The sequence below is a fragment of the Balaenoptera ricei genome, chromosome 1, assembly GCF_028023285.1.
Source record: "Balaenoptera ricei isolate mBalRic1 chromosome 1, mBalRic1.hap2, whole genome shotgun sequence".
Taxonomy (NCBI): Eukaryota; Metazoa; Chordata; class Mammalia; order Artiodactyla; family Balaenopteridae; genus Balaenoptera; species Balaenoptera ricei.
Window position 1 is genome coordinate 171,604,610 of NC_082639.1, and position 22,761 is coordinate 171,627,370.

Below are 22,761 nucleotides of genomic sequence, written 5' to 3' on the forward strand. Positions count from 1 at the left end.
TATATATATATGTATTTTCAAAGTTCTTTTTACTATCTCAGCCGAGATATTATTCCTCCCTTTTTGTTGTTTTTTGGTCTCTTGCTTAGACCGGGATCCTTAACCTTCCATGCATTTCTTTTGCAGGGCAAAAGGACAAACTTGCGTAAAACTGGTTCAGAGCGGATTGCTCATGGAATGAGGGTGAAATTCAACCCCCTTGCTTTACTTCTAGATTCCTCTTTGGAGGGAGAATTTGACCTTGTACAGAGAATTATATATGAGGTATGATTGAATTAGTACATTTCTTATATACCACCTTGTATTTTGTTTTAATGCTCTAATCAAAAGGCTACTGTAGGGAAACTGTACTTTTGCATTGTTTTCTCTTTTGGGAGGTGGGGTTGTTGAGAGGAACTCTTAATCATGCTCCAAAACCAGCTTCTCTGTTTTAAAGGTGTGGCTGTAACACTTTCAATAAATAGTGTGGAAGTTCAGTTATTCACTGGGGGTACTTTTCTTAGGGACATCATGACCCTCCTTTAAAAGTTGCTCAAGTATGGATTTGTACTCTGCAGTGTTAAATTACAGATGTGGTCCCTACTTTTCAGAAACCTGCTATTTAAAATATTTTTAGTTGACCTTTCTTCCCTTCCATGGCAAATGTGACTTCTCCTTAGATGCTAATCTGTGGTGGGAAGTTGGAGGATAAATAAACAAAAATGATTGTAAGGATATATAGTTTCTGGGACTTCTTCAGTTTTTAAAAACCTTTTTATAGGGAGTGCCTACTTAATGTCGTATTTCTAGAACTGTTCTTGGTATAGTTTTCTTGGCTCCTGAAGGTTTTAATTATGTTCAAAAAAAAAAAAAAAAAGACTACAAGAGTCTCTTTCAATTCTCTTGATCCTAGAGCCAGTTAATAGTTGACAGTTAAGGTGACAAAAAATTTGAGTGATGATCACCCTTGTTCTTATTGATGTTACAGGTCGATGACCCAAGCCTGCCTAATGATGAAGGTATCACAGCTCTTCACAACGCCGTGTGTGCAGGACACACAGAAATTGTTAAATTCCTGGTACAGTTTGGTGTAAATGTCAATGCTGCTGACAGTGATGGATGGTAAGATTTTCTTTTAAACTCCACTCGGACTTCAAGTGTATCTGCTGCGTAGGCAACGAATGAGCAGTGTTGTAGATGCTGTTAGAAGGGAAGAAGTATGTCAGTGTGTGTCCTCACGCTGCTTGTAATCTAGAAGGAGAGACGGGGGAGACATTTTTAAGGTATTAATATGTCTTCATGTAATAGTCATCTCACTCCCGTTCTGGAAGCAGATGGAGTTTTATTTTATTTTTTTATATAAAAAATTTTTTTTCGGCCGCACTGCATGGCTTATGGGATCATAGTTCCCCGACCAGGGATTGAACTCAGGCCCTTGGCAGTGAGAGTTTAGAGTCCTAACCACTGGACCGCCAGGGAATTCCCCAGATGGAGTTTCAGAAGTTTAGTAGTTAAATAATAAAAATAAGAAATGTCCCAAAGTGGTACACAGTTCATTGGCATGCTTCAGTGAATATGAGAAATGCTGATCTAAGCAGGGTTCCCCCCACCTCCCTGAAACTACTGTGTGTCTAAGAGGGGATTATAATTTGTAAACTTCTCCCAATATTTTTGACCGTGGAATCCATTTTTCATGGAGCATCTTGTGGAACTGGTGTGTGGCTAAAACCCAGGAGATATTATTGTAAATGATGAATATTATTATTCCTAGGATAATGATTTAATGATTATGATTATTAATTAAATTATGATTTAATGATTAATAATGATTCCTAGGAAAGATTTACTTCTTTCTATATGAAAACATTTTTTTAAGTTATAATCACACTATATTTACTCAAGTATTTTAATTTTATATTTTTGTATTTCTCTCAATATGGAAATAATTGTAATATCAAATTTACATGTATACACATATAAGTTGCAGACACCCATATGCAAACATTTGAAAAAGCCTCATCTCTTACCACATGGCTGTGACTCATTCATTGTCGCTGTCTCCTTCTTGCTAGACGTTTAGATTGCTTTCCAATTCTTTGTTTGTTATAAATAATTCTTGGAGAAGCATTTTTGGTTGCACTTTAAAAAAATTGTATTTATAAAAGTAATGTGAGCCCATTGTGGAAAACGTACAAAATAGAGAAATCAGAGGAAAACAAGCCATTTGTATCCTACAATCTAGAAGTAAACACCATCAATATTTTTTTTTTATACAATTCCGGGCTTTTTTTTTTTTTTTTTAAATTTTATTTATTTATTTATTTATTTATGGCTGTGTTTCTGTGCGAGGGCTTTCTCTAGTTGCGGCAAGTGGGGGCCACTCTTCATCGCGGTGCGCGGGCCTCTCACTATCGCGGCCTCTCTTGTTGCGGAGCACAGGCTCCAGACGCGCAGGCTCAGTAATTGTGGCTCACGGGCCTAGTTGCTCCGTGGCATGTGGGATCTTCCCAGACCAGGGCTCGAACCCACGTCCCCTGCATTGGCAGGCAGATTCTCAACCACTGCGCCACCAGGGAAGCCCAACACCATCAATATTTTAATATATTTCCTTCAAGCTCATTTATGTATGTGTATATATATAATTTTTTATGCCTATATATTTTTTTTAGTTTAGCTCTCAATAGGTTTTTTTTTTAAATTGAGGTATAGGTGAGTTACAATATTATACTAGTTTCAGGTGTATAACACAGGGTCAAAATTTTTATAGATTATACTCAATTTAAAGTTATTAAAATATTAGCTACATTCCCTGTGCTGTACAAAATATCCTTGTAGCTTATTTATTTTATACATAGTAGTTTGTACCTCTTAGTCCCCGATCCCTGTCTTGATCTCTTCCTCGCTTGGCTTTCCCCACTGGTAACCTCTGATTTGTTCTCTGCATCTGTGAGTCTGCATGGTTTGTTCTCTTCATTCATTTGTTTTATTTTTCAGATTCTACATATAAGTGATAACAAACAGTATTTGCCTTTTTTATGCCTACTTTTTTAGTTTACCTTTACAACATAAGCAGAACAAATTCTTAATGTGTCACAATGTCTTTGTTTCCTAATATTGGGAGTTTAGATTATGTATAAATTTTTACTATTAAAAAAATTAAAAATTAAAAAGCCACGCAGTTAAAAAGTCTGTAGTAATATTCACCAAATTATTAGTGATAGTGTTTGGGATGGGGGGGGTGGGAAATAAATTTCTTTTGTGAAAGACCCAAGTGGAATAACATGAAAAGGGGAGGGAAGAAAAGGGTAAAGAACTCTCATGTACTTCAGGGCTTGATTAACATCCTCAAGCCCATCTTCTGAGTTTGGGCAGTGGTCCCGGCTCTTCCACCTTTACCATGAATCTGGAGTCATTTATAATACATTATAAAACATTTGAGATGGTGGAGAAGATTCTTCGTCATGGTCTTCCTAAGTTCCTGCTAACCAGTTGCTAATATAGATTGAAATGTGTATTTTCCAGTCATTTTTCTGGTCTGAATTGAATTGGCAATTTTTTTTCCAATTAAAATTGAATTAGGATTAAAAAAATGTTGGGTAAAGGTAGTTGTTTATGTGCAACTTAATTCCTTCAAAATTGGTGGTGATAAAGGGACATTTACAGGCACGTGTTTTGAGGGGAGGCCTATTATTTAAAGATGTTATGTCCTTCATCCTGGCAGAAATAATCAGGCTGGATGCTCCAGAACATGGAACTAAATATATTCTATCCTGCTTTAGATCAGTATACAGATTGCATGTCCTTTCACTCATGTCCTTGATCCCTCTCACCCGCGGTGCTGCCCTGGCCCCAGTGCCGTCCCGACATTTTTCTTTGTGGCTTTAATTCTCGGATGGGCTCAAGCATCTATGTTTAACTCATTTCTTAATATCTGTGAGAGCGGTTTTCAGGAGAAAGGGCCTGGTGGGTGACAGGCTGGAGAGCTCTCCCTGCGGGTGCCGTGTTGCAGCAGGTGTCGTCCCGTGTAGGAAGGCATCCCCAGCCCTTGCTGTGCCCTCATCCACAGGACCCCGCTGCATTGCGCTGCGTCCTGTAACAGCGTCCAGGTGTGTAAGTTTTTGGTGGAGTCCGGAGCTGCTGTGTTTGCCATGACCTACAGTGACATGCAGACGGCGGCTGATAAATGCGAGGAAACGGAGGAAGGCTACACCCAGTGCTCGCAGTTTCTTTACGGTACGGAATAATTCAGTTTACGCGCACTGATTACTGCGTTCATTTATCCTTTATCTCTAGGGGATTGTTCCAAAGGGTTTTTATTATTTGGGAAAGCATTTTGTGTTGCACATAGTCCTGGGCATTGAAGATAGGGCAGCCTCGATCACAAACATGAATGCAGCTTTTGTGTGTGCCTAGAAGCGGCTGTTATCAGGGACATCTTCAAAGACAAAAGACAGTTATGCAGCCTTGGATCTAGTGTGGTTAATAGCTTTTGACCATCGAAAGATCCTCTAGTAAGACTTCAGTACTTAGCGAGTGATGCTGTATCTGTGCAAATAAGTAAACAGAACCCCCCCCCCCCCCCCCCGCAAGATGATCAAGAGAAATGCAGGGTTGGAATAAGAATCCACAGATCCAAGTTTTCCTGCTAAATCAAACTTGTCGCAGAGGAAAAGAAAGGCAACACCATATTTTAGAACTGATTGTTTTGACTCTTTTGTTCTCTTGTTTTTGAGTTTATGATTCTGATGCATCCCATCAGCTCTGTCCCTAGAGAAAAAAGGACTTGAAGTTTTAGACGAATATATGTTGATTGGCACTGTTACTTACAAGGAAAATTTTTTTTATTTACAAGTCTTAGAAGTTGAGGTTAATGTTTCTTTTTAGTCTGGCTTGAGAGAAATGGAGAAGGGGAAAAGACAGAGACAAAGGAGGAGGTAGGTCCCAGGACCCCAGACCACTCAAGCATCAGGCATGGAAAGATGCCTGAGGTGAAACGTCTTCCCTGTTTGACTGTTTTCCTAGTCTCACTAGGCCTAGTCTCACTAGTTTTCAGGCTCTCGGAGAGAAGGGAGAGGGGTTAGAGGGAGAACCACAGACCGTAGGTTCTCTTCTTCATCTCTCAGCTCTTAGTTTTTATCGTTGATATTTATGATCACTCTCTGTGTTCTGAACTCTACATCAAAGAATAATTTTGACATATGAACACATTTTAAAATCAGTATGTTATATTAATATGTATTTTGTTACATTAAACGTATTGGCGATCGAGCTATATGTAAGTATGGGATATGATTTTTTTAAAAACATTTAGGGACATTTGATCAGAGATTTTTTAAATTTATGAAATATATCATGGATACCGAGAGCATTTCTGACATAGGTGTGCAGTTTAAGTAATGATGATACTAGAGTAACACAGTGAAACCATCCAGGTATCCAGCTTGGGAAACAGAACGTGAGCTCTGTCTGCCGTCAGCAGGGGCCCTGCCCTGATGTAGCTCCTCTCACATCTGTGGTGACTGCCCCCTTGAATTTATAAAAATAGGTATATCACCTCTGTGTGTATCCTACAACTGATATTGTTTAGTTCTGCCCGTTTTTGACCTTCATATAAAATAAACCATACTGGTGATCCTGTGGCTTGCTTTTTTCATTCTCCATAGTTTTTGAGATGCATCTGTGTTGTTGCATGGAGCTGTTGTTTCTTTTCACTGTGCTACTGTTCCATTTTGGGACTCTACTACAATTTATCTTTCCATTCTACTTTTGGCAGACGTTGGGTTATTTCCTTTATTTATTTATTCATTCATGCATTCAATTATAAACATGGCTCCGGCCACCATTTTTGTCCTCATCTTCTGGTGTCTCTCTAGAAGTAGAGTTGCCAGGTCACAGGAATGCACGTCAAGCAGAGAGTACCTTTTGCTCTGTGTTCTCTTTGACCTTTGGTGGATTTGGAATCCTGTCTCATTGTGCCTTTAGTTTGCATTTCCCAAACTGCCAGTGAGATGGAGCATGTTTTTAGGACCCTCAGAAACTTTTGAAAACTGTTGATTCATAACTCTTAGTTTGGTAAATAGCGAAGTAAAGAGAAACTGTCTTCCATGCCTGATGGTTTCCTGGAAATGAGACTCAGGTTGTTATTTTGAGTGCACCATTCTGATCCCAAACAGATAACGAGTCTGGCGTGCTTTAAAACTTGGTGGAATCACAGTTATATCAAGTATAACTTGAAAGTTGGAAATTTACTTGTCCCCATGAGTAGAAACCTGACCATTTAGATAGGTAGAGCCTTCTTTTGGAAAAGAACGGTTTAATTTCTTGTTTTGCTCAGAGTGAGAGACAGGTAGCATGTGCTACGTCATATTAATTGACACAGGAAAAATAAGTTCATAATAATTTAGGTTCGCATAAGTTGAGAAACCCAACTGTTCACAGGCAAGCAGGTATTTTCCGGGCTTTTCTAAAAAGGTGACAATGAAAATGACCTCTGACTTGCTCAGGACATTGTCTAATTTTTCCTCCCCTCTCCCCATGTTGCCTGCCTGTTGATGATTGTGACTCCTTATTAGTGTCGCCTTATAGGATAGGAAGGTATAAATGGAGAAGGGTAAAACCTAAAGTCGTAGTTCATTTGCAAATCTGTTATTAACTCTGGTAAGAAGTGGACATTTGGGGATTTTTTTTCCTTCCCCAGTTTGTGGATTTCAATATCTTTTAGAATTCTGATTCTCATCATTTTAGAGTTGACTATATGTGGACTTTTATATCCTGTCTAATACACCTGGCCATATTTCTATATTCTAACATTTTATAATTTTTTTCTTTTATCTTTCCCTATTTGGAAATTGATAGAGACCACTTTAATAGGCACAACACTCTGGTCATTTTTCTCTGTCTGCTTTAAGTTTTAGGTAAAGAACAAAAATGATTCCAGAGTTCCTTGGTCATTACACTTAGTAAATAGGCTAAAATTGGACAGATGTTTCATTAACTTTTTTAATATCCTAGACTGGAACCGTTCTTTTTTTATTCCTGTGTTTGTAATTGTTTTGTATTCTGAGTAAGAGAAGTTTTGAGAGCTGCTTATAAGGTGTTGGTTAGTTTTTAGAGCTGGTTTAGAGATGATAGCATATGTTAACTTGTCTTTTGTATGTTCCCTCTACACGGCTGGCCTTCCTCTGCTCCCCCTGGCCCCGGGAAGTTTATTTATTGAATGTTTAATGTAGTAGTTCTACCATTCCAGCAGGTCCCCATTTCTTCTCATTTGGTTTTATAGAGTGACAAGTTCTGAGCGTGGTATCCTCTGAGTTACATATATTCTGTTCTGTATCTTAACGTGATTTCAGGAGTTCAGGAGAAGATGGGCATAATGAATAAAGGGGTCATTTATGCCCTCTGGGACTATGAACCTCAGAATGACGACGAGCTACCCATGAAAGAAGGAGACTGCATGACAATCATCCGCAGGGAAGACGAAGATGAGATTGAATGGTGGTGGGCCCGCCTGAATGACAAGGAGGGATACGTCCCACGCAATTTGCTGGGAGTAAGGAAGGATGTTTTTTTAAACAATTTTTATTTCTTTAATGTTGTATCTATTTTATTTTATTTATTTGTTTATTTTTGGCTGCATTGGGTCTTCGTTGCTGTGCGTGGGCTTTTCTCTAGTTGTGGCGAGCGGGGGCTACTCTTTGTTGCGGTACACGGGCTTCTCATTGCAGTGGCTTCTCTTGTTGTGGAGCACGGGCTCTAGGCACGTGGGCTTCAGTAGTTGTGGCGCGTGGGCTCAGTAGCTGTGGCTCGCGGGCCCTAGAGTGCAGGCTCAGTAGTTGCGGCGCACGGGCCTAGTTGCTCTGCGGCATGTGGGATCTTCCCGGACCAGGGCTCGAACCCGTGTCCCCTGCATTGGCAGGCGGATTCTTAACCACTGCGCCACCGGGGAAGTCCCTGGATTTGTTTAAGTCAGGATTTTCGAATCTTCTAGGGAGCTTGAACAGGGCACCAGAGACAAGATTCTTTGTTCTTTCTCTACTGTTGGATTTTAAGTTTCATAAAAACCAAGAAAATAATCAAATCATATCAGCACATGTAATCCAATAACATGTCTGTATTAGTCTGAAGGGACTGCTGTCTTTGGTCAGACATTCTTGGCGGGGGGAGTATTTTCAGGGAAAGGCTAGTATAGTTGGACGGAGTCTAATGTACAACAAATGGGAGATATTTTCACTGTATTTTCATCAGCTGTCAGACAGACATGGTCTGTGCCCGCATAGAGCTTCTGTCCCACTCGAAGCCCTGAACCAGGGCTCTGTCTGGGATCATCCCGCTGTCTGGACATTACTCTCTGTGGAGCTCGTTAAAATGACCCCGGTGTTGGGACCTGGAGCTTGGATTCTGGCCTGTATCTCCTCCTCCTGACTCTTCTCCTTTGTGGTTTGATGTGCAGTATAAATGACATCATATATCCTGACTGCTGTCTTCCTGGTAGCAAAATTTACTATTAAATAAGCATTTGGGGTTTGGACAATATTCATTCGTGTGACCATACTATAAATTATAAAGAGTAGTGAAACTGAAAAAAACAATTAAGCCATGGAGCCTGTTAAAGAAATCTTTCCAATTACCAGACGAAAGTAGAAATGTAAAGGTAGTTCTCTTTCGAGCCCTCCTGTTTGCTTCTACAAAGTCTTTGGCGCCAGAGAAGCATAATCTCTTGCATGCAGCCACTTTCCTTCTTTAATGAACATCAAGAGTAAACAGGTACTTTTACTTTTTATAGTTTCTTATCTGGGAAAAGCTCTACCTCTTAGAAGTAGTTGCTTATTTGAGTCTTAACTTTAATTTTCTGACAAAGAGGTCCAGTGGTGAATGAAACATGGGGAGAATGATTTGTTCCCAAGTGTGGAAGCAGCTGGTCAGAGACCAAGCTCTGCCTCCTGTGTGGCTTTCAGAGGTTCTGTAATCAGTGTACTGGATTGAAGATTTTCATTTTAATCGGACATTTAAATATTCTTGGTTCTTTGGAAATCTTTCCTGGGTAGAAGTGGCCTCTACCAACTTCTTTGGCTTCCTTTTGAGGTTTTTTTTAAAAAAGGAAATTGCATAAACATTTTAGTCAGAGGCTCACATACAAGTGTAGAAAATTATTTTGGCTAAAATATCTTTCCTCACAGAGAAAAACAATCCTTGATATAACATTGATCCCTCAGTTAACTTTTCAGTTTTGGCTGGAAGTCTGACTTGACTTTCTTTCAGTAAACCTTTCTTTCCCTTTGTCTAGGGGAGGAGGAGGAGGGTTTTTGTTTTGTTTGCCAGTTGAATTACTGGTTTGACTTGCTCTTGGCTTCGTGAACACTCTCCTTGCCAGCTCTTGTTATGGAAAACACAAAACCACCAAATCCTAAAACAAAAAACTCCACTTATCCTTCCTCAAATCTGTAGACTTCTGGTCTGTGGCATTTGGTTCCTGATAGTCTCAAGTCCCATGACACCGTGTGACAGTCCATTGTGAATAAAGTTAAAATAGAGACTTCTTAACCTCTTACCTTTTCCCTTGGAATGGAAGCTCCCAGCACTGGAGCTTATAGCGTATTGCACATCACCTCTAGTCCTTTGTGGTCCTTGTTGGACTTGATTTACAGTTCAGTAGGCTGTGTAGATGGAGTTAATGCTGAGAGCATCCTGGATTTTATATCACTGCACCATGGCGTTGTCCCTGTTGAGGGAACCCCTGTGACCTTTGAATGTCCTTTGCACAAGAGTTGGTGTATATGAATCTTTGGGCAGCTCTGGGTGTTTCACATGGCAGAGAGTTCTTTCTTTGGTTTAATTTCTTTCCTGTGACATCAACACCCGCCCCTACCCCCCATATTTCTTGCAAATGTGTTATACTCCCACGTCTGTGCAGCATGTAAATATTTTTAAAATTCTTTTTTTACAGCTATACCCAAGAATTAAACCAAGACAAAGGAGCTTGGCTTGAAACTTTGCACACTTTTAGTTAATGAAGAATTAATCTGTTACCAACAAGAAGAAATAATACGATCGTTTGTGGCAGAAATTTTGTAAGACTTATTTTCATGACAGAGTAACTTGAAAGCAATGAAGAACGGGCTCTGGAAGCGCACGAAGGCTGGGAGCAGTCACTGCTGGAGGAGAATGCTCAGCACGACGGAATGAACGGGGCTGGTCAGGAAGCTGGCCGCTCCGCACTGGGTACGCGCCCCCCGTGTCGCGCTCCGAGAGATGCACGGTGACGGTCCTGTTCTCTGCAAGAAATGGGACCGCCTACTGGGCTACTGGGAGAACCGCTTCATGGCATGTTTAAGTGGGCGTTTTTCAGTGCCTGCCCCTGTCCCTGTCCCTGTCCTCCCACCAGAAGGAGCAGTGCCATCATGGTGCCATCTCGGATTGTCCCCCAGCACCAGCAGGCCCGTGGGGGACTCGCACGGAGGCTCGAAGGTGCCGCACACCTGTGTGTCGTCCGTGAAGAACTGTGTGTTGGTTGTCAGTGAGCAATAACTTTAGGGTATGAGTCCTTGTAGCGTCATGTATTCAAAATACTGAAACCACACTACACTACAGGTAATTAGATTTAGACTCTTGTTTTTAGGCTGAAGTTTGAATCTATATTTATTGTCTTTTGTATCTCGGAAATTAGAGACTGGCTATATAGACTTACCCATGATATTTGTCAAGATCATAGCTGACTTTAAAAACAATTGTAATAAACTTTTTGACTCTAAGCTTTTTACTGGCTTTAGTATCTTATGTCATGTTAACGGCCTTGTTTAACATTCCTAAGCCATTGGAATATCGTACCCTGCTGAAAAACAATAAGAATTTTTTTTTTTTTACCAGCCATGTGATTAAACATAAGTATTTCTTTGCTCAGTTTTGCAATTTGTGAGTTTTGTGGTGGTCTTTGTTATAGAATTAAGACGTTTTTTAAAGATCCTAGAGGCCATGGTGATAGAAACTTGTACCTTTACCTAGAGCTTCTGATAGGCTGTTTCAGTGTCCTCATTTTTATTTCAGATTCTTCATAGAGTTATATACATTTATGGGATGAAAACTTACATAGACACAGTCTGCACGTCGTTTTATTAATATGTTACCAAGTTTGTGAATTTGGGGGGAACTCATTTTGCTTAGTGAAACTTTCATTTAATAGAAGATACAGGTGAAAAAAACCAATGGTCACTTTTCCTTATACATTTTTATGAGTAGCTAACTTCTAGCAAAAAAGGAAGATAGGTGAATGACAGAACATATGATGCCTTTCAGAGTAATGCAGAAATAGTGACAACATGGATGAAACATCAGAAGGCCTGTATGGTAGACAGAATTCTAAAGATGCCCCCCCAGCCCCTCATATTCCTGTCCTGTGGTGCTATGGACTGAATGTTTGTGTCCCCCTAAAATTCATGTTGAAGCCCTAACCCCCAATGTGATAGTATTTGGAGGTGGGGCCTTTGGGAGGTGATTAGGTTTACATGAGGTCCTGAGGGTGGGTCTGCATGATGAGATTAGTGTCCTCGTAAGAGGAAGAGTCAGTCTAGTGCACTATGTGAGGATACCCCAAGAAGGCTGCCATTCTCACCAGACACTGAATCTGCTGGCACCTTGATCCTGGACTTCCCAGCCTCCAGAATCATGAGAATTCAATGTTATTTAAGCCACACAGCCTGTGGTATTTTGTTACAGCAGCTTGAGCAGACTGAGACACCTGGTTATTTAATCAAGCACTAATCTAGGTACTGCCGTGAAGGATTTTTCAGATTTAAATTAAATTTACTAATCAACTGACCTGACAATAGGGGGATTATCCTGGGCCCATCCCAGGTGGGCCCAACTTGAGCCCTTCAAAGCAGGAGAGATGAGGCCGAAGGGGAGGTCAGCGAGACTTGAAGTGAAGGGATTCGACCTGCCATTGCTGGCTTTGAAGGTGAAGGGGTCATGAGCCAGGGAATGTGGAAGCTGAGGAAACCCCTGGCTGACAGCCAGCAAGGAAACGGGGACCGTGGTTTTACAACGACACGGACCTGAATTCTGCCAACCTGAGTGGGCCTGGGAACAGATCCTCCTCCAGTCTCCAGCAAGAATGCGTCACCCGATAAGAGAGGTGTTGGACTTTCACCTACAGAACTGGGAGATGGTGGGTGGTCTTCGAGCCACCAAGTTTGTGCTAACATGTTACAGCAGCATAGGAGCCAAAAAAACAATGGATTCTTGTCCTGGGCTGGTGCACTTACTCATCCATCCTGTGACCTTGCCCGGGACACTCAGCCTTGTGTGTATAATCTGAGATGGGGTCGAGGGAAACCATACTGAGGACTATACGTGAGGGTACCTGGGAACCCGCAACAAATTGCGCCAATGTATGAAAAGGGAAGATGGGAAAGTTGGGAAAACGTGATCATCTCACTTTTATTTCCTTAGTCCGAAACTTAGAGCATCATTTGTTTTTATTCTCCCTTTGGGGTTTTTTTACTTGCTTGTTTTATTATCAGAGTATCCGTATATTAAAGCTCCCTATAGGGAATTCCCTGGCAGTCCAGTGATTAGGACTCTGTGCGGCACAGCCGGAAAAAAAAAAAAGCTCCTTAAAAGTATAGAAAAAGGTTATGAAGCAAGGGGGGGGAAAAGACCACTATGGAGGCAACCATAACTAACATTCGGGCCTATTTCTTTCTAGTCTTGCCTATGATTTTCTCTTCACATAGTTGAGAGCATACTGTTTAAGCAATTCTGTATGGTCCTGTTTTATGCTTCACGTTGCATCACAAGCATGATTTTTAATGGCTGCGTAGTATTCCACCACGTCATTCATCCAGTCGTTTGTGTTGATCGTGCGGCTGCCTTTCGCTTGTGTTATCATCGATGCTGTGCTCACATCTTTATGGGAGCAGAATTTTTAGATTGTTAAAAAAAATAAGTGGGGATAAAGCAACTGGAGAATGGGCCCTGCTAAGGAGGGTAGGGTATAAACTCTAGCTGTGCTTGGAGTCTAAAAGCAGTGGAGCCACCGAGGGGTTTTAACCAGGGGAGTACAGGAGTCAGCCAGGGAGGCGGGCGAGCAGGACGCCAGCCAGAGCGGGTGCCCGAGAGGGAGAGGGAACGGCAGGGACGGCAGCACAGAGTCTGGGAGGGTGATGGCAGATACGTGTTCCTAGCTTTTGGCTTTGGGAGGTGAGTGGTGATCATCAAAAGCAGTTTTAGGAGAGTGGTCAGGCCATTAGCCAGATCGTAGAAGGTAAAGGAGTCACAGAAAGATGCAGGGGCATAGCTGCTTTGGAGGCCTGGCTCTGGAGGAAGGAGGGGAGGCGGGGAAGAGGCGGGTGGTCTGTGTGTTACCAGGTGGCAGGCCTAAGGCACCTGAAAGAGAGTGTGAAGATAGAGAGGGGCCAGCTGGTAGGCTGAGACTGCAGTTCAGAGCAGAGACGGGGAGGGCTTTTCTTTTGGACTGGAGGGAAGGAACAGTGGGGGTTTAGATTAGGGTGACTTCCTCGGGGCAGAAGTCTGGGGGGGATTTACTTCATCATCTGGTTCTTTTCCCCTGTGAAATCTCTCTCCTTCTAGATCTTTTCTAAATTTGCTACGATAAGCATATACTGTATCTTTTTTTTTTAAAGCATTATTTCTTATCCTGTGACTAAAAGTGAAGTTGTAAACTCCAACTTCAGGCAGCGCGGCAGGTCAAAGTGCACCGGGAGGGGCGGAGCACCCGGAACAGTGGGAAAGGTTCGGAGCAGCCTGGGTGGATCCGGAGGGGCCTGCCTGCCCTTCCCTCCCAATTTCTGCCACTCCTGTATTTCAACCGCCTTGGCACCCTCCTCTCCGCTTCCAGTGGTCAGCCTGCCCTCCCCCCCCGCCCCTCCCATAGCGATCCCGTGCCTGCCCTCCCCCCCCCCCCCGCCCCTCCCATAGCGATCCCGTGCCACTGGGAGCATCCAGACCTCCCAAACCGGGTTCTACTGAATGGAGAAAATCACCCCCCTCCACCCCAGGGAAGTGCTGCCTGTTCTTGGTTCTCCGCTTCCTCTGGGCCCTGAGATGCTCCACAAGCAGGAAAACTTAAACTCCTGCGAGTTGAATTTGGGAAATCCATCTTCCTATCTTTTCATGAGATAGTAGGCTGCCATTTGCCTCTCTCTAGTCATCTGACATCTTTCCCTTCTACGATTCCTCAAGGATCCCCAGCAGCCGACCAGTGGTTTAGCTGCCTGTCTTCCTGGCTCTCTCTTGTTCCCTCCACCAAAGTGACAGGCAGGTGGCGGGCAAAGCACGAACTTGCTGGTACCTCCTTAAGAGACCAAGAAGCAGTAGAAATTGGAGCTGACTTTATGGTCAATTATCAAAGCTTCTGAATTGGATTTTTAAAAAGCTTTATAGTTCCACATTGAAATGGAGGTCAGTTGCCCTTTCCTCTCGATACCGGCATTTACGGAGGGAGGGAGCGCGTGCACGCGCCTGGCTAGAGTGGGACGGGATGTAATTGGGTGCGCTCACCGCTGGGCCCTCCAGGAAAAGCAGCACCCACGTGGGATTGCCTGGGCGACTCTTTATTGAACAGTACATTTGGAAGAAGTTAAGGCAACAAGGCAGTATTTGTACAGTGTCGCTAGCATTTACCCAAGGTGAAGCCAGGAAACACGTTGATGTGGTTTCCACGGACGTAGCCCCAAATCCATGCACGAATGCTAGCGGTGAAGTCTGGGAAGGTTTGAGGCAGGCAGCGAACAGCTGTGCTGTCTTCCATCACCATGGGCTTGCAGACGGGAACCCCGGTTTGGGTCATAACTTCAGCTGAGCAAGAGGAGCGTCCCTTCAGTATCGTAACGCTCAGTTTATAAGGCCAGACATGCTCAAGGACTTGAGTTAAGACATACTGTTAACCCATCAATTTTATATAAAATCTGTCTCTTAGTTAATCCAAATGATAGAGATGTGCTTCTCACCTGGCCTCTTCAGATGCCTTCGTGATGCATCATATTTTTCCATTTTACTCAAGGGAAATGGTAATCCCTGGACAGCTGTTGCGGTACATGTCACAACTGTATTTTTAAACTCAAAGTTGCTTTAAATATTGCCGGCAAGGACCTTGTGTCCTTTAAGGTTGACTGAATGTTAAATTAAGCTCAGCTGTTAAATACCTCCCTGCATTTTTTCCTGATTTAATATTGTTAGAAACAGGAAAGTGTGTAAAAGTAAAGTGTATACTATGTACAGATTGAAGGTTTTCTCTAAATTTTTCAAGGGTTAAGTGACTCACTTGCATTTAGTAGGATTATATGTAAATCTTTTACTTTGATATCTGAAAGTTCTGCTTTCTCAAGTAGATAGTATCATCATTTTCAGCTCTAATCATCAGTTTAAGTAAATGTTCCCATAATTTCAAGATCCAGATAAAAAGTTTCTCTGTGGAGGCTTAGTCCTTGGCTGATTTTCTTTCATGAGAAGTCTTCAGGCAGATTAGTTATAACTTCAAAGTACTGAAAAACACAGCCACTGTGGGGAAGGAAAAAAAACAAATCAGTTCAGTGAGCATTCTTAAAATTAAAAGGCCATCTAAGTACCTATAGATTATTCTGAAAGATTGACTGTTGTACGAGAAAAGCTGATCAAGGGTTACGATATCAGAGTATTAACTCACATTTTTTCTACCTGATTTCTAGAATCTAGCTTTTTACAGGGCCGTAAAAAGCTGTTACCTGAATCAGGTGGTCATGAATCGTATTACAGGGTTGACTGAAACACATGAAACGTGAAACTTGGAAAACATGAATTAGCATTTCTGTATCTCTGCCTCAGTGTCACATCAGAGGTTAGTTTGGATAGCCCTTAAACTAGTGGTTTTCAACCTTGGTTCTCTACTGGAGTAATCTGGGAACTTTAAATCAGACTCTAATGAAATTAGTGTGGGATGGGCCTGGACATCAGGACTTCTGCGAAGCTCCCCAGAACTGCAGCCTGTGGGCAAGGCTAACCATCACAGCAAACTGAAGGAGAGGTCTTCTTCTGTTGCAGCCTCAGCAAAAAGAGAGTTGAGTGTGGGGAACTCCAGGGACTTGTGAAAGGCAAGGCTTAGAAAAGGAGGGAAAGCCAGTGGGTAAGATGTTTCTCAGAGGAAATGGGAGGATGGTCTGAGTAGGCTGGCCGCATAAAATAGTGGGAGCCGGGGAGGAATAAGATTTCCGGCGAGAAGGATAAAGGGGGCTACAGTTTCCCAAACTTCACACGTGGCATGTTCAGGTCCCAATTGTATTGCCTCTACCTTAGACTGCAGTCTCAGGGGAGGGTTATTTCCTGAGCTACATAGAGTTTTATGCAAGTTAGTGTTCTTTGGAACCAGCTAAAATGTATTCTGCAATTGGCTTACGTTACTTTAAAATGCATGATACCAGAGTGAAAGAGCTATTTAGTTGCTGGCTTCCTCCAGAGTTCGAAATTCAATGGAAGGAGGTGCCAGTCCCTCACCCTTGTCCTTCTTACAACTCTGCTCCTCTCTGGTCCCTGGGACTTGGTCACTCCTACCCAGCACTGGCCACCCAACCCCAGTCTCTGTAGCCTGTGTTGCTGCAAGCTCAGTTCCCCCTTGGACAGAGGAAACGCAAGCTGGAGCCAGGCGAGGATGAAAAGTAACCCCAGCTGGCTTCCTTCTTTGAAGTGAGAGAACTTTCTGTCTTCGGATGACATGAGAACATTTTGCGCTTTGCTTTCTGTGGAATTGGCATACCAACTGAATTTCGATTGATGATCGTTTCAGAGGTGGCCATTGCTGGGGTTCCAGACACATGAGCACAATCATTATATATGGTAAGCTTATCTACTATTGTTATTTTAAAGTTGGAGGAAGTAGAGAAAAGTAATTTGTGCAGAAAGTATTTTAAGTAGACCTAAGAATGACAGATCTTCCCAAGACCCACTTAAATTTCATCCAAAGGGTTTCTTTGCATAATAAGCATCTTCTCCCATGCATGCTAATTAGAAGGTCATTTTTCTAAGAGGGATTCTGCAGCCACCCTCTTCTTATTTTAACCTTGTGCTATTCTCAAGGCAAAGCTTCTGGGAGGAGGGACCAGGTGTGTTTTCTTGGACTCGAGAATCAATGGGTAGTCGGGAAATGACTGCAAATAGAGGTGCACCGTGGGATCTTACAACAGTTTACGGCCTGACCCTGACAGACCAAAAGCCACAGATCTCTGTCGCCCAAGTAACAGCCCTTCTCCCCTCCGTCCCCTAGGAGTAGGGGCTGGGAAGCTGCTGACTTACAGAGATAAGGTCGAGCTGGATCATACCAGTATCCTCGGGGTCCAGCTGCTTAAATATCCCTGTGGAGGCAGAAACAGGATGTCATATAAGTGAGCTGCAGTAGAGGTCCCATTATCCTTTTCCCCAGTCTGGCAGCTGATTTCACTGAACGTCACAAGTTATGATTTCTTCCCTCTGTCCCCAAATTAAAGAAGGATTTTCATTCTTAACTGGACAGACACGTCTCTGGCTCGGGTGGTTTCACCCGTGGGGAAAGGCAGGCTGCTTTCGTACTGAGAGAACTGAGATGGGCCTTTACCCAAATGGGCACTTACTGAATAGTGTTTCCAGGCGAACCAAACACCTAACAAAATTGTCAAAATCGATGACGAGCTGGTCGTCTGCGAACCGAGCAACGATGACTTGGTGGAGCTGACAGGGCATCTTGAAACCTGCAGTTAAATGAACATGCAGACCGATTGCCAAGTGTTCGATTGCACCCTGGGGCTCTGTTCATGGGCTCTGGACCCGGCAGATGACAGTTACAATTGCTTTGGTCCCCAGGCTGCTCTGCTGTGAGACTTTTTATTTTGCAAAGCCAGTGCCTTCTGCCATTGCTTCTGTTTCCACACTGTTCACCTCCACCCTGCCTCTCTCCTTTTCTTTTCTTTTTTGTTGCATTTTAATATTTATTTAGGCTGTGCTGGGTCTTAGTTGTGGCATGCGTGTGGGATCTGGTTCCCCGACCAGGGATCGAGCCCGGACCCCCTGCATTGGGAGCGCGGAGTCTTACCTACTGGACCATCAGGAAGTCCCATCTCCTTACTAACATGTAAGACTTGCCTTGCCTGTTCCTACTTTCATGGTCAGGCTATTTCATGCTATCGATCCTATCTCCTTTTCTGTTTGTCTCACTCTGAATCACCTTGGAGACCAGATTCTTCCTGGATGTATGTGTCAGGAACTGTTCATGCTAAACTAATATTAATTCTCCCTTTTTCCATAGATGTAGAATTTTTAACAGGCCATGGCTACCTAGAATCAAGACTGCATTTCGCAGCTTCCCTGGCAGCCCTCTGAGGCCTTGTGACTAAGTCCTGGCACTGGGATTTGTGTACAGAGTGACATGTGCCCTTAAAGGCAAGGAGCCCCTCTTTCCCTCCTTCTGTCAGCCCATTGCTAGAACATGGTTGTGGTGACAAGCTGTCCCCATCCTGCAGATACGGGTGACGATCTAAGGGCTGGTGACACAGTATGATAGAAGGAGCCTGGGTCCCTGACAGCAGGAGACACCATCTGGCCTTGGACGGCTTGAGCTTGAATCGTTATGTGAGAGGAAGGTGTATCTTGTTTAAACCACTTATTTGGGGTCTCTGCTGCAGCATTACATCCCAACGAATGGACAACCTCATATTGTCATGTTTGTCCCCTAAGCACATCAGTCTCCCACTCTGCTGGTCTCCCACAGCTGGTGTCCCTTTTACTGACATCACGTGCTGCTAAGGACTCACGCAGGGGTGGAGCTGGACATCCCACTTCTGCCTGACCAGCCCTGCACCCGAACGGACGAGGGCGGGGTGTGTGGGTCTGCTGAAAACTGGCTTTGCCTGCGACCCGCTGGGGCCCTTGGAGGGAAACTGAGATTCCAGAAGGCTTAGAGGGCAGAGCGTCCTGGACTCCATTTCATTTTACCAATTAGTCTTTAAAAGGCGAATGAAAAGGATGTGTTTGTACTGAACCAGCACCTACTCTATTTCATAGCTTACCAAACTTTGTATCGTATAGACTAAGTTTTCACGTATTCTACAGATAAAAGAAAGAAAATACAGTTAGGAAGTGTTACCTGCTTCTTCTAATGCTTTCCGCATCTCATAGGAGTTCATGGTTCCGGACCTGTCCACGTCGATTTCCCGGTAAATTTTCTGGAACATGCAAAACAGTTAGAAAACCATGACCCAAAAGGTGGCAAGTTACCTCTCTGTGCTGTGTGCTAAGTGGGACTGAAGTTCTTCCAGCTCCATGCCTCTAGTTTGGCCTTGGAAGCATCACCCATGTTTCTGCCTTAAAGAGTATTTTGCCTCTCTCCATGAGCTAGTTTATCAGTATGCCCGTCAAATCACCTACCTAGCCAACTACATGAGCCCCTGTTATTATCTTCTCTAATTTTTGTACTTCAGCTGTCAAAAACCCAAACTACAAGGGGCTGCATGGCCTTTTCAGGACACTTGATGGTGGCTTTTAGATGACCCCGTTTCCGGTCAATAAGGCAGGGAGTAAACCACTTAACTTGCAAAGTCTTTGTCTTTTTCTGTTTGCATTTGCCCAGCCCTGTCTTCACCCATTCTGAGCTTGTTATGAGTACAATCCCCTCTGCTTGGAGATGCTCCTCCACCGTCCTAAAGAGCTGCTGCATCCAGAAGTACGTGCCTGGCGTGTTGCCCACACAGATCCACCGCCCCTGCCGCCCGGCCCTCCTGGGCTCTTACCTGGTATTTCTGAATCTTGGTCCAAAGAATGTAGAACTCCTTCAGGCCCAGCTTGCCACTCCCATCCGACTGCCTGCAGTTAAGGAAAGCTCCCAGAGTCTGGGTTCAAGTGGGCCGTGGCACCTGGTTGGTCCTCTCCCCTGGGGAGTCTGGTAACCACAGCTCGATCACGAGGAGCTCTTGCAGAAGGACCCTTTTCCTGCTCTTCACACTGGCTACACCTCCATCTAAGGGTTGGTGGAGGGGCCCAATAGAGACCTGCCGGTCCCCCCGAATGTGTGTGCTGATGGGTCTGGGGGTGCTATGCAGCTGGCCCCAATTCCTGCTAAGAAGGAGCTCTTGGAGGATACGCAGAGGCTTCAGATGGCTTCTAATGGCTGCGCCCTTGCCCATTTAGGGAGTATCATTATTTCTAAGAGGCCTTTTGTGAGGGGAGCTACACAGCAGGTGCCATGAGCCCACCAGATGAAACTTCATAGAAGCTTAAGCCATCCAGGCCATCCTTGCCCAGCACCTCTCAGTAAGCAGCAGGGACAGCAGATGGATGACGAGTCGGCCTCAGGGCCGGGTGGTGGCCTGGGAAGGAGCCAGAGCAAAGAGGAAGGACAGTGCTCTTGGAGGGTGGGCCCCTATCTTATGAATCAGGAAGAAAATCATGACTGGGGAAAGCATTCAAATCAGAAGTATCATGGTAGGGACTTCTCTGGTGGCGCAGTGGTTGAGAATCTGCCTGCCAATGCAGGGGACACGGGTTCGAACCCTGGTCTGGGAAGATCCCACATGCCGCAGAGCAACTAAGCCCATGCGCCACAACTACTGAGCCCGCGAGCCACAACTACTGAAGCCCGCGCGCCTACAGCCCAGAGGAACCACCGCAATGAGAAGCCCGTGCACCACAACGAAGAGTGGCCCCCTACTCGCTGCAACTAGAGACAGCGCGTGCGCAGCAACGAAGACCCAATGCAGCTGAAAATAAATAAATTAATTAAAAAAAAAAAAAAAGAAAGGAGTATCATGGTTTAGGGACTATTTCCCTAGAGGTAACACATCCAAGCTGCCCTGGGCGGAGAACAGCGGGCATGCTGTCGGGAATTTCCTGCAGGAACCCCTCAGCCTGTGGCATCTCACATTCCCTCAGCTGAAGTCCCTCGAATTTCCCTACCAAGGGAGGTCAGCGCTGAAAACAGTCCTACGCCTCAGCCAGCGGGGACAGCTGGCCGCTGTGAAGGCGAGGAAGGCCTGTGTTTGAATCTTCCTGGAGTGAAGTTTCAAACTCCCCCAGCCTCTGTCCTGCGGGGCCCATTAAAGGATACGTCGAGCATGTCAACCATGATTTTGCAGGTCTCTATGCTGAAGCCGTCTGACTTGATATCTTGGCCTAGGAGACAAAATAAGTGTGACAGGAACATCTTCTAGAGCAGTACTGTCCAATACAGCCTTCTACGATCGCGGAATATTCCGTATCTGCACCCTCCGATATGGGAGCCACTTAAATTGTTTTAAATAGCCACATGAGGCAGGTGGCCCACCATACTGGGACAGCGCAGAGGCTGTGTTACACTTGCCTGACTTCTCTGTATATTGGCCGTGGGCATACGGGGTTATAATAAGTGCTTTTTAAATAAATAAGAGAATGGTAAGAGTCTGGGCCTTGAAGTGTTCATAAGGTGCAAAGTCACCTGTGGAGACAGCGGGGGCCCCGCGTGTTCATTCCAGGCAGGGCCCTGAGAGAGGAAGAGGTTTACTTAACTGCCCGCCTGCAGGCATTTAGGGGGCCTCTGTGGCCCCAGCTGGGTTAGCCCGAGGGCCAGAGCCTGTCCGCAGCCCGTGCTCTCCCAGGTGAGTCACTCGCTGGTTGAGGCCCGTCTAGCTGGGGGTCGACAGGCGGCGGGAGAGCCTCGTCACAGGTGTGAGTGTGTTCCCACGGCCTTCAGGGGAGCCCCCCCTCGTCATCATGTCCTTGTGGAAGGCTAGGACGCAACCTGTCTCAAAGCTGCCGTTCTGGGCTCTGACCCCTTCTCGGGTGTGGGTGTGGGCTGTGCCTGGGGCCCTCGGGCACAAGGAGTCGTCACGTCACCGGGTGTGGGAGCTCCGGGGCACGGGTGAGGCTACTGCTGCACCCCGAACAAGCAGCAGCTGAATCCGAGCGTGGCCCGATCCCTCCCCTCCCCCTCCCCGCATCTGTGCAGAAACAATGGGGCTCAGTGTCCCTGGGTTCATGACAACCACACAGCTTAACAGCCTGTGACCTCACTCGTGCCTGGTGGCCTCGAGGGTAAACACCACTTCTCGTCACCCCCAGATCGGAGGAGGGGGGGCCGCGGACCAGGGTCCGCCTTGGGGAAGCCCTACCCTGGCCGCTGGACCCCCTGGCTGCAGCTCTGCGAAGAAGCTCAAATGCAGCCGTTCGTTTGGAGGCCACAGGGCATGGATCGGTCACACGTGGTTCCTGTGAGGGACCACATGCGTGTCGTTCACGTGCACTGTGATGGAAGATCCCACTGGCCTGGATCCTTCTTTGGCTTCAAGAGGAGGATTTTTATCTCTTGGGGTTGGGCCAGAGTGAAGTCCACGGGACTTCTGGAGACGATCCCCAGGCTGACGTTCAGACCTGACGACATATGCTCTCGTTTCGGGTCCGGGCTGAGAACTCCTGATACCGTACAGACCCCTGCTCAGTGGACTGCTGTCTTATCAAAGCAGCACAGTTCTGGTGATAACTTGAGGGGGAGAATAGCAGTGTGTGTGGGTGTGTGCGTGGGTGTGTTCTCCCCACCCCCTGCAGCGGTGATCAACACAGGGGAGGTGGACCATCCATCCTTTGATATCTCTTGCTTAAGAAACAGTTTAACCTGAAAAGGCGCGTGAGGATCATGGCTCTCCAGCTGCTTCTCAAGTCTCCACCCAGTTCTGTCCGTTCTTTATAGATGCCCATCAGCCTGGGCTGAGAGCAGTCATTTCTGGAGCCTTGAAGCCACTTGCCTGGCCCACTGGCTCAACTGAAGTGACATTTCTCCCATCAAGAACTGGCTCGACCAGC

General features: G+C 44.9%; 2 protein-coding genes across 2 annotated transcripts in view; one reads left to right on the forward strand and one right to left on the reverse strand.

The window, feature by feature from the left end:
- TP53BP2 (tumor protein p53 binding protein 2) overlaps positions 1–10,816 on the forward strand; it is a 66,808-nt gene extending 55,992 nt beyond the window's left edge. Inside the window, exons 14-18 of the mRNA XM_059941897.1 lie at positions 127–264; positions 968–1,101; positions 4,046–4,212; positions 7,329–7,528; positions 9,923–10,816. Of these exons, the coding sequence (XP_059797880.1) occupies positions 127–264; positions 968–1,101; positions 4,046–4,212; positions 7,329–7,528; positions 9,923–9,964 (681 nt within the window). The 3' untranslated portion in view covers positions 9,965–10,816. The remainder of the gene's footprint in view (positions 1–126; positions 265–967; positions 1,102–4,045; positions 4,213–7,328; positions 7,529–9,922) is intronic.
- Positions 10,817–14,530: 3,714 nt separating this feature from the next.
- CAPN2 (calpain 2) overlaps positions 14,531–22,761 on the reverse strand; it is a 54,532-nt gene continuing 46,301 nt past the window's right edge. Inside the window, exons 16-21 of the mRNA XM_059941935.1 lie at positions 21,035–21,099; positions 19,722–19,790; positions 19,079–19,157; positions 17,571–17,687; positions 17,257–17,315; positions 14,531–15,492 (exon numbers count right to left, since the gene is read on the reverse strand). Coding sequence (XP_059797918.1) covers positions 15,469–15,492; positions 17,257–17,315; positions 17,571–17,687; positions 19,079–19,157; positions 19,722–19,790; positions 21,035–21,099 — 413 coding nt within the window. The 3' untranslated portion in view covers positions 14,531–15,468. The remainder of the gene's footprint in view (positions 15,493–17,256; positions 17,316–17,570; positions 17,688–19,078; positions 19,158–19,721; positions 19,791–21,034; positions 21,100–22,761) is intronic.